The sequence below is a fragment of the Asterias amurensis genome, chromosome 7 (assembly GCF_032118995.1).
Source record: "Asterias amurensis chromosome 7, ASM3211899v1".
Lineage (NCBI taxonomy): Eukaryota > Metazoa > Echinodermata > Asteroidea > Forcipulatida > Asteriidae > Asterias > Asterias amurensis.
Window position 1 is genome coordinate 15,123,283 of NC_092654.1, and position 15,242 is coordinate 15,138,524.

The window sequence follows — 15,242 nt, forward strand, 5'->3', positions numbered from 1 at the left end:
TTAGTTGTAAATTAAGTCAAGTATTAGTCTCAAAGATAATTTTGATTAGATAATATTTTGAGGTTGTCCACTGAAGACGATAACTACAGCCAAGAAGGTCAATAATAACTTACACCAAGAAGGCCAATAATAACTTACATGAGAGACTATCCCTCTTGTACAGTGACCTAACGACCTTTGCACTGCCAAAGCGCCGAAATCTATTCCTGATCTGACCGTAAAACCACTCACAAACTTGAACCTGAAGCTCCCTATAAGAAGAAGACAAAATCAAAATAGATTCATCAGATTGATTCTTATTACCAAGTTTAAAGGGACACGTTGCCTTTGATTGGGTGAGTTGGTCTATGAGAGGCATTTGAAACAGTTATGAAATGCATATGGTTGGAAAAATGATGTAAAAGTAGAATATGATGATCCACACTAAATGCCTTGAAATTGCACGGTTTTCCTATAAATACTTTGTGAACTAACATGGCCGCCATTTTGTTTTTAAAACACTTTTCACGGACCAACTCGCCCGATCCAAGGCAATGTGTCCCTTAAATAAAAAAAAATGCAAGGAGCCAGTGGTGATATTCCCCCACTAGTGTGTTGCCATGTTTATGGATATTCAGGGGTTTGTGCGGTGCATTGGCTTACCGCTGAAGTATGTAGGCCGATGAGGAGCCCGGTCTAAGGCACGTCACATCCTGTTTGTATTGCTCTACTGTCTCAAACAACCTGTTTGTACATGTACGTGAACACGTACGCAAATTATCAACCCAGCCCTTGGGTTCAATGAAGTGGTTTCTGAATCAAGGAACTAAGGATCTTAGCATTTTAAATAAATAGTTTGCACGTTCTCTTCACCTGAAACATGTTGTTTAAAAAGGCGCTGGAAACCTTTGGTAATTGACTCAAAGACCAGTATTCTCACTTGGTTAATCCCAACATACGCATCAAATAACAAATCTGTGAAAAATTTTACTTGATTGGTCATCAAAGTTGCAAGAGAATATTACATTGTGTGCTTCAGATGTTAATGAAAGGCTTCATGCCTGAGTATTTTAATATTTGAGTAAGTTAATTAAATTACCTTATTCCTAAAAACTACGCTACTGCACAGAGAGCTGTTTCTCACAACGTTTTGTACTATCAACAGCTCTCCATTGCTTGATTTTATGCTAACATTTATTTTGAGTAGTTACCAATAGTGCCAAGTGCCTTTAAGATCGTTTGCTGTCAACACATTGAACCTTTTTTTCCTCAACAACAGTAAAATGAAAGAAGCCAGAAAAATTTAGCTTTCAGGGATTGTTTTCTACATGTACCTGATTTCAATACAAAAACAGGTTCTTTAGTAAACAAGCTTTTATTTGAAAGACGAGGACTATTCGGTTGCAGCTCTAGTCTTACTCTACTGGTTTTATATTACACACATTTCTAAGTATTCCTAGACACATACAAAATCAGATCCAAACCTTTATGATGATACTTGTCATAATTTATTAGGAGACGAGATTAAGAATAATCCTCAGCGAGCGAGCCTAGCTTCTTATGCTACAAAACACACCCTAGATACCCCTCCCGAGGTTCAATAATTGCCAAGCTGTGAAAATATGACATTTACAAATGACTGTGGGAGAGCTCTCTGGCTGCAAGTGTGTAAATCTTATGGGGGGATTCTGTAACTCTTGGGGGCCAGTCCGAGGTAGTGAGTGAGGTACAGTCATAGTGGACCCTCATCTTGCCTGTTTTAAAGCCTCTGGCCTACATATTCCTTTACACATTCTGGGACACAGAGACGTGAGATGTTTCTCTAATATAGTGTCTTCTCAATGGAAACTGTCACCGTGTTTGTTTACAGCTAATTATAATTTTCAATTACATGTACAAGCCTTGAATTTCTTTCTTGAAGGTAGCACAGTAATATTCCTCTGGTAATAAGGGGCCATTTTGAAATTGTATTGTAACTTTGCAAAGGACACTACAGCAAAAGCACAGGGCACCAGGGCAATTGATGTGGGTGCCGTGAACAAAGATATTGACAAAATAGGGACACTGCCAATATAGGGCTAGATAGCTCAGTTGGTAGAACGCCGACACGTTAATCCGGAGGTCGTTGGTTCGAATCCCAATCTAGTCAATTCTTTGTTCAACCCCAAAAATAATTTCAAAATTTACCCAGTCAGTTTCCCTTGTGGTTTATATTGTTATTATTATAATACGTTTTCATGCCAAAGAATATTACACAACCAGTGGATCGAGACTCTTCCTTGACCTAGTCTGTGAGGATTCTTACCAACACAAGACATGACTAATAATAAAGACCTATCTCTGCATCATCGCCAGTAACTAATCATCTCTATAGCCTGTTGCAGATGATTCATCAAGAACCGTGCAGCAGTTCTTAGAATCTACTAGGGCAATAACCCACAAGCAGGGAGCCTGGTTGCATGTGAATCATTGACGATAATGAGCATGGATTGCTCAACATGTTCTCATCATGTGTAGCTTAAGAATTGTTAATGTTTGTAAAAAGGCGCATTGAACGTACTTCAGTTTCTGCATGCTATTGACTTTTCTTAAACGTTTTTGATTTATTATTTGGTGATTTTAGTATTGAGTAGTATTTGACAGTGCAAACAATTGGGTACTTTTTAACTTTTATTGTTCCTCCATGTGTAGCATGATTGTCTATTTTTGTAGCTTAAGATTTTTAATTTTGTTTAATAGCGCAATGATGCCGCAGCTTATGCGCTCTATAAATAATTGGTATTATTATAATTATCTCATATGAATCTTGACTGTACACACAGTGCCTTATGCATCCACTCATGACTGATGTGAAAATAACCAATCTCTAATAACACCAGGCCTGGCAATTTGTCTTTGAAAGGGCAAGGCCATTTTCATTTTGCAAAGGGCACTTCCAGTGAAAAATCTTAGTGTCAATGGGAAACTTTTGAAGAGGCACCAAGACCACGGGCAACGAAGGCCATATGGCAACAGTGTAATTCCAGGCCTGACATACACTTCAGCATACCAACATGCATAATAATCCTTAGTAGTTTTTCATATGCATAGCCTTTTTAAATGTTTGATGGTTTGAAAACAAATTTACACTTGAAGATGAAATTCCAGTTTTAAAGGCAGTGGACACTGTTGGTAATTACCCAAAATATCTATTAGCTTAAAACCTTACTTGTTAACAAGCAATGGGGAGAGGTTGACAGTAAAAAAAAAACATTGTGAGAAACGGCTCCCTCTGAAGTGGTATTTTTTGAGAAAAAAAGTAATTTTCCACAAGTTTGATTTCGAGACCTCAGAATTAGATTTTGAGGTCTCGAAACTAAGCATCTGAAAGCACACAACTTCGAGTGACAAAGATGTTTTTGTTTTTTTTCATTATTATCTCGCAACGTCGACGACCAGTTGAGTTCAAATGTTCACAGGTTTGTTATTTTATGCATATGTTGAGATACACCAAGTGAGAAGACTAGTCTTTGATAATTATCAAAAATGTCTTGAAGCCTTCATGTATCATACACATTCTGCTACAGTTGCTTCATCAGATAAATCTACCTGACATCCTGTTTCCCCTTGGGTGAATTCGTCTACTGATCGAAAGCCAGTGTATCTTTTGTCCAACCCAACTCTCCTCTTGTCAACATCGGCCATTATAACCTGTATGACATTTCTTCGTTTTTTTTCCTGGTGATTTCATATTCACTACCTTAGGGAGACTTATGAGAACAGAATAGAAAAGGTTCTCCATAGGGAAGTTTTCAAGACTGGGGTGCTCCATCCAAAAGGAAATTTGGTGAACACTGTCTATGGGTGGCTATATAGGAAAGCGTTCAAATGAAGCTGATAAAACCGCATTCTCATTTTTTCTCTAGTCTCTTCTCAATTTGATTCCCTTTTAAAGGCAGTGGACACTATTGGCAATTGTATCTCAACATAAGCATAAAATAACAAACCTGTGAAAATTTGAGCTCAATCGGTCATCGAACTTGCGAGATAATAAAGAAAGAAAAAATCACCCTTGTCACACGAAGTGGAAAATTACGTCTTTCTCTAAAACTATGTGAGGATTTATGCCAATAATTATTTTGAGTAATTACCAATAGTGTCCACTGCCTTTAAATAAAATCCTGGCTAATAAAGATTCTGAGTTAAAAGCCACGTGGTCTTGTGGATTTTCCCAAAAATTTCTTGAATTTCTCAAATTTCTCAGTCTTCACATTTTGATTCTAAAGTTTCTTCTCATTTGATTCTAGTATTGTAAATAAAATTCCAAGTCTTTTAAAGATTCTGAGCTACATAGTCGAATAGTCTTGTGCCCCACCCACCCTAAGTTTCAAGCCCTGTTACAGTGTAAAAAAATCCACAATAATCAAGTGATTGATCAGCTCTCATGTAACAGTGTCCAACGCTTGTAAACAGATCCCACCATCTCAGCTGACATTAGATGATATACCTGATGATCCAGAAGATGATAATTGCTGGCCTCCTGAGAAGTTGAATCATCTTGGAATCCTCTCTTGATTTCTACAGGTGTTGCTCTTAATTCACTTAGCTCTGCATCTTGTAACTCTATCTAAGCCACACAGTCTCTGGAGGGAGAGCTTGCCCGGGATGCCTATAGGGCTTATATCATTATGGGGTGGCTGTGAGGCACTGAGTGAAAGATGGCTGTGTGTTGGATTTTTTCTTTTTCGCTTGTGGCAACTTTGAATGTAGGCAGATACATAGGGTTTTCTTGTTGGGCAATAAGTGCAACAACAGAGAGTTTTCTCTGTGGGACTTTTAAAGTAAAAAGACTTCCCTGGGAAAAAAATTTGACATGTTTTTGTTCATGTAGTACATGTCTAACAAATAATCACCTCTACAAAATACACTTGAAAAAAAATCTAAAAATCTTGGACCTCACCAAAAACATCCAAACTTCTTCATCCCCATCCTCCCCAACCTCACCCATCTGGGCTGTAGGACGGTGGCCGTACCAATATTTTTACTCTTTTTTTCTCTAATTTATTTTTCTTCTTTCTTTCTTTCCCCTGAACGTAGTAGAAATCAAACATGATCTGCAAACTGTTTCATTCTTAACTGGCAGGTGCAACTCTAAATGATGCTTCACAACAAAATCTCAACAGTAAATGATGAGATGGCCTTAATTTCTACCGCTTTACCCCCTCCCCCCCCCACCCCCAGCCCTATTTTGAAGATGGAAATATGACAAGCCTACTTTATTTTCTTCTTGTTCTTGACCAGCGCCTTTGAATGTCACACGGATAAATTTCTCTTTACAAATGCTGTTGTATTATTATTATTAAAGAAACGGTAAAAATTAACTTCATAATTTCCCTCAAAAAGTGAGATAAAAAGAGGCCAGGAGTTTATATATTGCACCACAGAGCATCTAGAATTTTAAAAAAATTACAGGGCCCTCCTAACTTCGCTTCTCATAAATTGGCATGACCAATGTCTTTAAAGGCAGTGGACACTATTGGTAATTACTCAAAATAATTATTAGCATAAAACCTTTCTTGGTGATGAGTAATGGGGAGAGGTTGATGGTATAAAACATTGTGAGAAACGGCTCCCTCTGAAGTGTCATAGTTTCCGAGAAAGAAGTAATTTTCCACGAATTTGATTTCAAGACCTCAGATTTAGAACTTGAGGTCTCGAAATCAATCATCTAAACGCACACAACTTCGTGTGACAAGGGTGTTTTTTTCTTTCATTATTATCTCGCAATTTTGATGACCGATTGAGCTCAAAATTTCACAGGTTTGTTATTTTATGCATATGTTGAGATACACCAACTGTGAAGGCTAATCTTTGACAATTACTAATAGTGTCCACTGCCTTTAAGCTTCTTACAGGCCTACCCTCCATTTTTGGAGATTGTAGTAAACTTACCTTTGTTGAGCACACCCGAGACACATGTAAACCTTGATCCCCTCCGGCTTGACCGAACAACCACGACAAATGAAGAAGCCGCAGGATTTACACTCAGTCCGCTTGTTGAAGATTAAACCGAATGAAGAGAAGCAGCAGATGCAGTACTTCTCGTTGAATTCTTTCTGTCGGGACAGTACGAGACGCTTTTGTTCCTCATCCTTAACGAGTTTCTGAAGTTTCCTACAAAGATAGTTAAAAGAAGCATTCCATTATGCAATGTGCTTCAATCAGAAGGCCTGATACTTTAAGGAGGCTAAAAAGGTGATTGCCTCGCCCCTAGTCATTGCCTTGGTGCCCTTGAAATGCTCCAGTAGAAATTTACAATTTCCTCATAGGTGCCCTTTACCAAGGAGAAAATGCCTTGGTGCCCTTGCACTTTCAAAAACAAAGCATAAACTGGCCCGAGTCAGTCAATGATATATTGGCTTTTATTAAGCTCACCTCAGTTATTGCAATTTATATGTCAAAATAGTTTTCCCCTTAGGTCATTAATAACATGTCCAAAAACCCGCAGTACTACTGTTACAACATCCTATTGTCCATTGATTGTTACTGTCAATGTTATTGGACATTGGTGAAGTGCAGACACTTTCCCTGACATTTTCTCTGTGGATACAAACATGTAAATCTGAACAATTAACGACTGAGTAACTATAAAGCATGAAGGAAGTTTTGTGCTTGTCATGTGAACAATATTTAATAAAAAGTTCAAACGATAAATAACAAACAATAAATAACACATTTTTGTCCTTTTTTACACAAGAAGTACTTGTTTTTATTATTGTTTCTCACAAATAGTAGTTGAACAATGGTTTTAATTTCCTTTACAGAAAAACATCATGTGAACTGTACTCTCGCATTTTGTTCCTTTAATGAATGCACTTTTTTATACTCTATTCTCGGCAAAATTTTGTGTTGTGAAGAGTCTGCCCCCAGTCTGATGTGATTACAAGTTCGTGATTGTATCACATCCACTGTCAGTGTACATACAGCTCATCCAGCCACACCACCACATCTATGCTACCATAGGCAATATACATGTAGCATCTCCAATCAAATGGTTTGTTATTATTAGACCTAATATCCCACTTTTAAAAACTCTAATCAGTAGGAGTTCTGAGGTGATTACAAGTTATTGATTGTATCTCAACCAAATTAGTATTTCTCAGTCAGCAGTGTGTTATACCATACCCAAGCCAGCCGCATCTTTTGCATCCATGGGCAATATACATGTAGCATCTCCTATCTAAGGGTTTGTTATTATTAGACCTAATATCACACTTTTAAAACTGTTATCAGGACGAGTTCTGAAGTGATTACCAGTTCTTGATTGTATCTCAACCAAATTGGTACTTCTCATTCATCGGTGTATTAGACCATGCCCAATCCAGCCGCATCTTTTGCATCCATGGGCGATTTACATGTACATGTAGCATCTCCAATCTATACTGTAGGTTTGTTATTATTAGACCTAATATCCCACAGCCTTGTGTACAACAGCTCCCCTATCCGCAAGGAAGCAATTACTTCACTTTTACTGTACTTTCTGAAGGCATGGTAGTAAAAAAAAGGCTGACACGAGGCACGGAAAGGCAATATATTGTTTCATGACAGTCAACGGCTGAAGCTCATTGAAGTTTGAGACTTTATGAAAACATGCGATGTAACCATTTATAGTGTATAGTGGAAACTGAGCCCTCAGTATATGTTTCCAGCCGATTCATTGTTATATTTTGCACAGAACTTATATCTTTCAGGAACATAGAGTTTAACTTATTTCAATTTCAAACATACTTGATTACATTTGGTATGCATTCAGGAGGTCGAAGGTTAATATTCTTGCGTCATGAGGTGCATCAATTGTTCATGAATGTGATAGTATTTAATTATTGCAGCTCAGGAGTAGACACACACATTCAAATAACCAAACATTGGATGCGAGAAATATCAAATGGTCCTCATTGGGATTTGAACCCAAGACCCCTGACACTCCATTAAGATGCTCTACCAATTGGGCTAAGAGGCTCATAACATACTTAAGATTTACAATATCTGTATAAATTCAGCAGTAACTTGGTGTAATGTTGTACAAATACCGTTTAACAAGAGAAATGTTTTCTCTTTAAACTCAGTAGCAACTTTAGAATAGGATAAATATATTCATTGTAAAAAAATAATAATCTGATTTGTTGACACGAAACAATTCTAAATTTAGGTCTCTTGTATGTCATGGTTTCGTTGTGACAATGGTATTTTCAACAACAAAACTATTCTGGAGAGCATAGGGAAAATTCAGAATGCCTCACGGGGAACAGTTCAAAATCTTATTGTTTTTCACAATTTTCTTAGATGGTTTATTTGAAATGAATGTCTACTGCGGAATTTGTATTTGCACATACAGATTGCATATATCCAGAAGAACAATATGACCTTTAAAATCACGACCAGTCTAAAGTTACTTACAAAATAACCTCATTGTTGGGCACCACTTCTCTACATATGAATTGCATACAAATGTTAAGTCAATAAATATTGTACACGCTGCCTCGAAGAAAAGACCGTATTTCTCATTCAACAAAATACAAAACACGAGACCGATACGATTATATAAAAACATCTATTCCACATGTACGTTGGTTTATAATAAATGTCAAAAGATTATTTGCACAATGTCTGCTTTGACAATGGGATGGAGTGGTTGAAAGATTTAAAATCAAATTGTCAGATTGTACATTTCTGATGGAATTTGAAATTGCCAATTATTCCACCTCACCAGAACCTGCAAATTTTACTGCCTCCTCTTAAAATGCATTATTAACCTGCGCCATGGATGCAAAAGCTAAGGTTGTCATTTCAAAACAATGCAGCCACGTATGAAGTAATCTCCTTTATGATGTTCATTTCAAGCGAACTCAAGTTCGCTCAAGTGTGCATCAGCCGTTTTTTGTCATCCATGCAAGTAATCATATCACACTTTTTGATGGCTGTTTAATCTCATTTTCCGTTAGTTCCACTAGAGAAAGAAATGAACGAAGTGGGTCTACAAATCTTCAAAATAGAATGTACCTATTACATTGCAGTTTATACCTTATAAGCAATGGACACATTTGGTAATTATTCAAAATAATCATAATAGCATAAAAACTTACTTGGTAACAAGCAATGGAGAGCTGTTGACAATATAAAACATTGTATGAAACAGCTCCCTCTGAAGTATCGCAGTTTTCGAAAAAAGAAGTAATTTTCCGCGAATTTAATTTTGAGACCTCAGAATTAGATTTTGATATCCCTTAATCAAGCATCTGAAAGCACAATTTTATGCAACAAGGGTGTTTTTTCTTCCATTATTATCTTGCACTTTCGAAGACCATTCGAGCCCAAATTTTCACAGGTTTGTTATTTTGTGCATGTTTGGATACACCAAGTGAGAAGACTGGTCTTTGACAGTTACCAATAGTGTCCAGTGTCTTTAAAGGGAAGGTACACGTTTGGTAATTACTCAAAACAAATATTAACTTAAAAACTGACTTGGTAACGAGCATTTGAGAGCTGTTGATAGTATAAAACATGATGGGAAACGACTCCCTCTGAAGGAACGTAGTTTTTGAGAAAGAAGTAATTTCTCGCTAAAATAATAAAAGACTTCTAGCTAGAAGTCTTTTATTCTTGTCTGAAAGCACAAAATTTTGTCTAACCAGGGTGTTTTTTCTTTCATCATTTTCTTGCAACTTCGATGACCAATTGAGCCCTAATTTTCACAGGCTTGTTATTTTATGGTTATGACGGGATGCACCAAGTGAGAAGACTGGTCTTTGACAATTACCAAACGTGTACCTTCCCTTTAATATTCTTTATCCCCGATGCAAATTTAACATCTAGGCCTATTAAATGGTTTGCATTACCGCAGCTACCGGGCAATCTTGGTGGTCTAGTTGGCATGACACTGCTCTAGAATTGCAAAGGTCGTGGGTTTGAATCCCACCCGAGTAATATTCCTGTGATTTTTTCACATATGGATAAAAACCAAAACTAAGATTCTTTATCCCTGATGCAAATTTAACATCATTTAGACCTTATAGATATTTTTTGCACCTAGTGTATTTTGTTTGTTTTTTATGTCAGCGAATTTTTAAATCTTTTGATGTTAAAAGTTTTTCAAAATGTACTGTAAATGTCTTTTTGTTATGAAGTATGGTTCTTGTATATATTTTTAGATTCTTTATTGCACTCTGTGGGATAAATGTCCTGTTGCTTTAAACTAAAGTGATCAATAAAAAAATGAAAGAATAATTGACTTGAATGAATGAATGAATATCTCTAATGAGATAGTAAAACAGCAATTCTGTTCAATTTATGTTTCCTGCTTAAACAGTATACAGCAATGATATTTGGCCCTTGTAAAAAAAAAGGACAACTTTTGTTCAATACAAGTACTGAATGTGTACATGTACGTCTGTGGAGAAATTAATATGGAGGTAAAGAAAGAATTTTGTTTTCTCAAATCCTAGAAACATGATTGATAAATTGTTGCATCATGCATTTCAAAGAACTGATGAATAATTCCTAGCCAAGCAGGACTTCTACTCCCTTTTGTTTCTGAATTGGCATCATTTAGACATGATCAAGTAACAACTTAGTAAAAGATTTGATATTTAAACGTTGTCAATCTTAACTTTTAACATGTAGGCTAATAACAAAACAACAAACCTATAATAAGTAATAATGTTTAATTGTGACTCAATCACCCATATGTACTTAAGACTTGACCACATCTGCAAGCTTCAGAGGATGCCCTTGGGCATATAGTGACTCGATAATTATGAGCTTTTAATCTTATAAACAGTCACAACTAGGCTTCTATTCTGAAGGCCTTTTTCAGATCCATTGACATAGAAGTTAAAAACGTGAACATGGGCAAGGCAATTAGTATTGGTAATTGCACTAGCAGAGATTGGTAATTGCATTAGCAGAGTTATTGTAAAGAGCTTAAACTGTTGGCTGTATAAGAACACATTATTCACTTATATAAAGCCCCTTCCACACAAGAGCAATTTAGCATGGGTCCCTTGTTAACTTAGCATGGTTGTAAAACAAAATTTAAATTACCTTGTGTTCAGTGAAAGGCCAAAATGAGTCAACTGTCCAAGTGCTATTGCAAAATCTTAAATTTTACAACCATGCTAAGATTAAGAAAGGGACCCCGGTTAAATTGATGTCATGTGAATAGCACTTAAGGTGCACTCTGCCTGGGGTATCCATGTAGTGTATCAATTTGTCTTGACATTAATTGTGATGATGTGATCAAACAAAATGATTCGTTTGTCCACCACTGTCATTCGTAATTGTTTGATACATTTGAAAAGAGCATAATCTATGCTTTATTTCTGCTAAAACCCAATGTTGATACCTTCTATGGTTCAAAAGTTGTGAAAGTAGAAGCACGAGGAGATGTGAGAGATTGAAACTGAGAAAGAAAAAGACTACTAATAAATTTTAGCTGTTTATTGAACAAACATTGGCATATTTTCTTTCAATGCTAATTTTAACCCCTTTTTGATGTTATTTATCAGGAAGGAAGTTGCCAATTTAAAACAAGACACATTTTTGGCATTTAAATTTACACATGTTTCTAAAAAATTCACCCCGTTAGCATGTTTTGGCTTAAATTTCTCCATAATAATATTTCCAACAAACGATTAATTTGCATACCTGCCAACATAGCAAAGTCAGAAATAGGGACATTAGCCAGATTTGTGTCTAGGCTCCCACACCCACTGTCTGTGAGCATGTGCACAAAGACACAAATGGTTGGGCACGTAATAAAATACTTTGATGGATTCAGGCACTTGTACATGTGTAATATCCAGAAAATTAAGATCATGGGCCATAAGTTATTATGAAAAACAGTTTTGTAACCAAATTCACATCAATGTTTAAGTTGCATTGTTAGGGACTGTCCCTACTTTTTTTACATTGGAATTCTCTGAAATGAGGGACGGTCCCTAGAAAATAGAGAGAGTTGGAAGATATGCATTTTGTGATTGTCACCATTTTGATGCCTATCTTGATGCAGGTGTTTCTCAACCAGTGTATCTTATTAAATGAGATACTCTATTTTTAAGCACTCTCTATCTCTGTCAGCCTGATGCTGCTGTAAACATGTCAGCCTTCTATGTTTGTTTGATATTCACCTGCATAAAGTCAAGTCTGAGTGTTTAGCATAATCCGACTGATGAGAAATGCAGGACGGGGTTTAGCCAAGTGCTTGACTATACCATGGAGGTCTATACCTACATGTAGGGTATTTAAAGGCAGTGGTTACTATTGGTAATTACTCAAAATATTTATTAGCATAAAACCTTACTTGCTAAATCAATAATGGGGAGCTGTTGATAGTATAAAACATTGTGAGAAACGACTGCCTCTGAAGTATAGTAGTTTTCGAGAAAGAAGAACCTTTCCACAAATTTGATTTCAGAACTAGATTTTGAGGTCTCGAAATCAAGCATCGGAAAGCATGCTTCGTGTGAGATTGTCTTTTTTTTCCATTATTATCTCGCAACTCCGATGACCGATCGAGCTCAAATTTTCACAGGTTTGTTATTTTATGCATATGTTGAGATACACCAAGATGGAAGACCAGTCTTTGACAATTACCAATAGTGTGCAGTGTCTTTAGTGAAATGTTTGCTTGGATTGGATGTACAGGAAATAAACACAGCACAAGCTTCTTCTTGTTTTGTTTTTTATTAAAGAATGGCTCCAAGGTCAAATTAAGTTTTGTGACGCACTCATTTTCTGATAGATAAAGACCTTATGAAATTGGGGGGAAAATTACTAGCCTCTAACCTGATGTTATAATGGTGTAAAATGGCATTTTGTTTTAGCCTCTTTTAAAGCGAAATTTGAAACTAGACATCAGTGATCGACAACTTATGGGTCTGTATATTCCCAAGAGGATTTTTGTCGCAGTCAAACTGTCAATTTCAATGCCGTATTGAGGAATGAAGTAAACAAAAAATTTCCTGTACAAAGATGAACAAACCCATATATTTGAAATGTGATGATGTGTGTTTTGGGGTATTAACAAAATTTGCACTTGAAATTTATCAAATATAATGTAAGACTTGTCATTTTTGTTTGCATTCGTTCATAAGGGTTTTTTGTATTGAAAAATGAGTGCATCACAAAACTTAAGTCGACCATGGTGCCCATTTTTAAGCTTGCCATTAGACAGTCATCCAGAGTTTACTAACCTATAGGGTGTGCCTCACACAATAAGGAGAAAACAGAGCTCATTAATTTTGTGTAGGCCCTCATAACATTCCCTTTTAGACAGACTTGATGAGAGCCCAAAGGGGTTTCAATGAAAACAATAACTGCTCAATTGTGACCTGGGGGTTGTTGACTTCCAACTTGATGTATTTTGGATGACATATGGCCCTGAAAAATTGTCCTATGCTGAGAGGCGTAGGGACATTTTTCAAGACTGATGCGCGGACATTTGATAAAATCACACTGGTGTAGGGACGTTTTGGTGGGGGATAACTGGACAGACCCAGGAACTCCCAACATCAAATTTAACAGAGGATTAAAGTTCAAGAGTCAATGAATAATAATTTCCATTAAAAGCCGGTTTTAAGTTGGTCGCGCGATGGTCGCGCATTGGTTGGGCGATAGAAATCTTGAGGTGTGATAAAAAAAAACACAGTTTTTAGGCCTCAGCGATGATTATAAACTTTGTCGCATGTCAGGATTTCCATCGAGCGACCATCGGGCGACCGACTATAAACCGGCCTTGACTGTAGAAGCTGCGAGATTTCTAAGTATATTTTGTGTATTTTCGAATATTTAGCATTTTGCACTGAATGCTGTGGGGCGTTAATTTATTGGGATTCAAAACCCTACAATATTGAATTGGGAATCTACCCGGACATTTTTGTTTTTAATGCCTTTGACAATCCTTTACTCCAAGCAAACTCTGTTTGATGTAAGTGGCATAATGTTTTACATAAGCAGTACGATCTGAGGGTAATTCAAACAGTGGATGAGATCATAGAGTAAAGGCTGAGACACTTGGTTATAAATTATGATCCACTCAGGCCCTTGCACCTGTTTCACGCTTCATTTACTTGTGAGAGAGTGAGAGAGAGAGAGTTGGAATTGAAGTGTCTTCCTTCTTGTAATCGTATGGTCACATTCGTAGTTTGCAGGTTTATTGATGCTCTTTCTAATTCATTAATTGCTTCTGTTTGCTGTTGAAAAGTAATTGAAGAGTTTTCCCACTTGCAAGGCTTTAGGCCTGTATGATAATCTACACCTTTTGGTTGGTCTATCAGTGCCATTTCATTGTCAGATCATTATTATGTTCTATGATCTCTCTCAGAAAAGTCTTTCTTTCACATCTCCTTGTCGTCTTAAGTGCTAGTCACACAACAGCAACTTATCTAGGGTCCCTTGCTTAAGTAGTGGGGTTGTAAAATGTAGCAATGTTTGACAAGATTTTGCAAGAGATTTTGGTCAGAGAGCAAATTGTTGTCCTTTCACACGAGGTACATTTTGTAATTTTTTTTACAACCATGCTACAAGTTGCTCTTGTGTGAAAGGGGCTATAGAGTGTTGTTTTTTTTTAACTTCCATCAGTATAATATATGTTAATAATAGCTGTACCACCTACATAACAAAGTACATGTATAAGCCATGATATTCTTCCAAAGTTCGTAAATATGATTTTGATTTGTTTGTTTTGCCATCAGAAAAAACCCATCTCCAACAATTTCAGTAGACAGCCACAGAAGTCTCTGATAAAAGCCTGTTTTTGATGCTTATTATATAATTGACTTGTTAAAATGCATTCACCCTTCATAGGACTGCTGACAATTTCCTATGGGCTAAACGGACTCAGGTGCCCTCTACATAATTTGGAGTGAAATCCAACTGAAGGTCTATTTACCTTGATGCATAAGTGGCTCAAAACAAGTCTGGTTTGGGTTTCATTGACAGACACATATGATGCTTTCATGCTTTCATGCAGCAATGAACCCCTCTAAATGGCAAGGCTACAGTTGCATAATTTGCAAGAGGGTTTATTAGGGTTTAATAAGCTGTAAAAATTTTCAACGCAGCTGGCCTGAAATTTCCAAGAAGACAGGAAACACAATGAAGTGTACCACTTTTTTTACAGTCATATTAGTGATCTTTCCAATGGTTGTAACTTTTATGAAGTACCTGAAATTACCAATATTAGGTTTCAACATGTGGATGTACGTAGAGCCTTGTTCTGAAAATAG

At 36.6% G+C, this 15,242-nt stretch overlaps 1 protein-coding gene across 5 annotated transcripts in view; it reads right to left on the reverse strand.

Annotated features, from left to right (window-relative positions):
• The window catches only part of LOC139939827 (uncharacterized), an 89,781-nt gene that overhangs the window by 35,008 nt on the left and 39,531 nt on the right, over positions 1–15,242 (reverse strand). For all 5 annotated transcript variants that reach the window (XM_071935965.1, XM_071935966.1, XM_071935964.1 and 2 more), the window contains exons 3-4: positions 5,911–6,132; positions 139–251 (exon numbers count right to left, since the gene is read on the reverse strand). In XM_071935965.1, the coding sequence (XP_071792066.1) occupies positions 139–251; positions 5,911–6,132 (335 nt within the window). The remainder of the gene's footprint in view (positions 1–138; positions 252–5,910; positions 6,133–15,242) is intronic.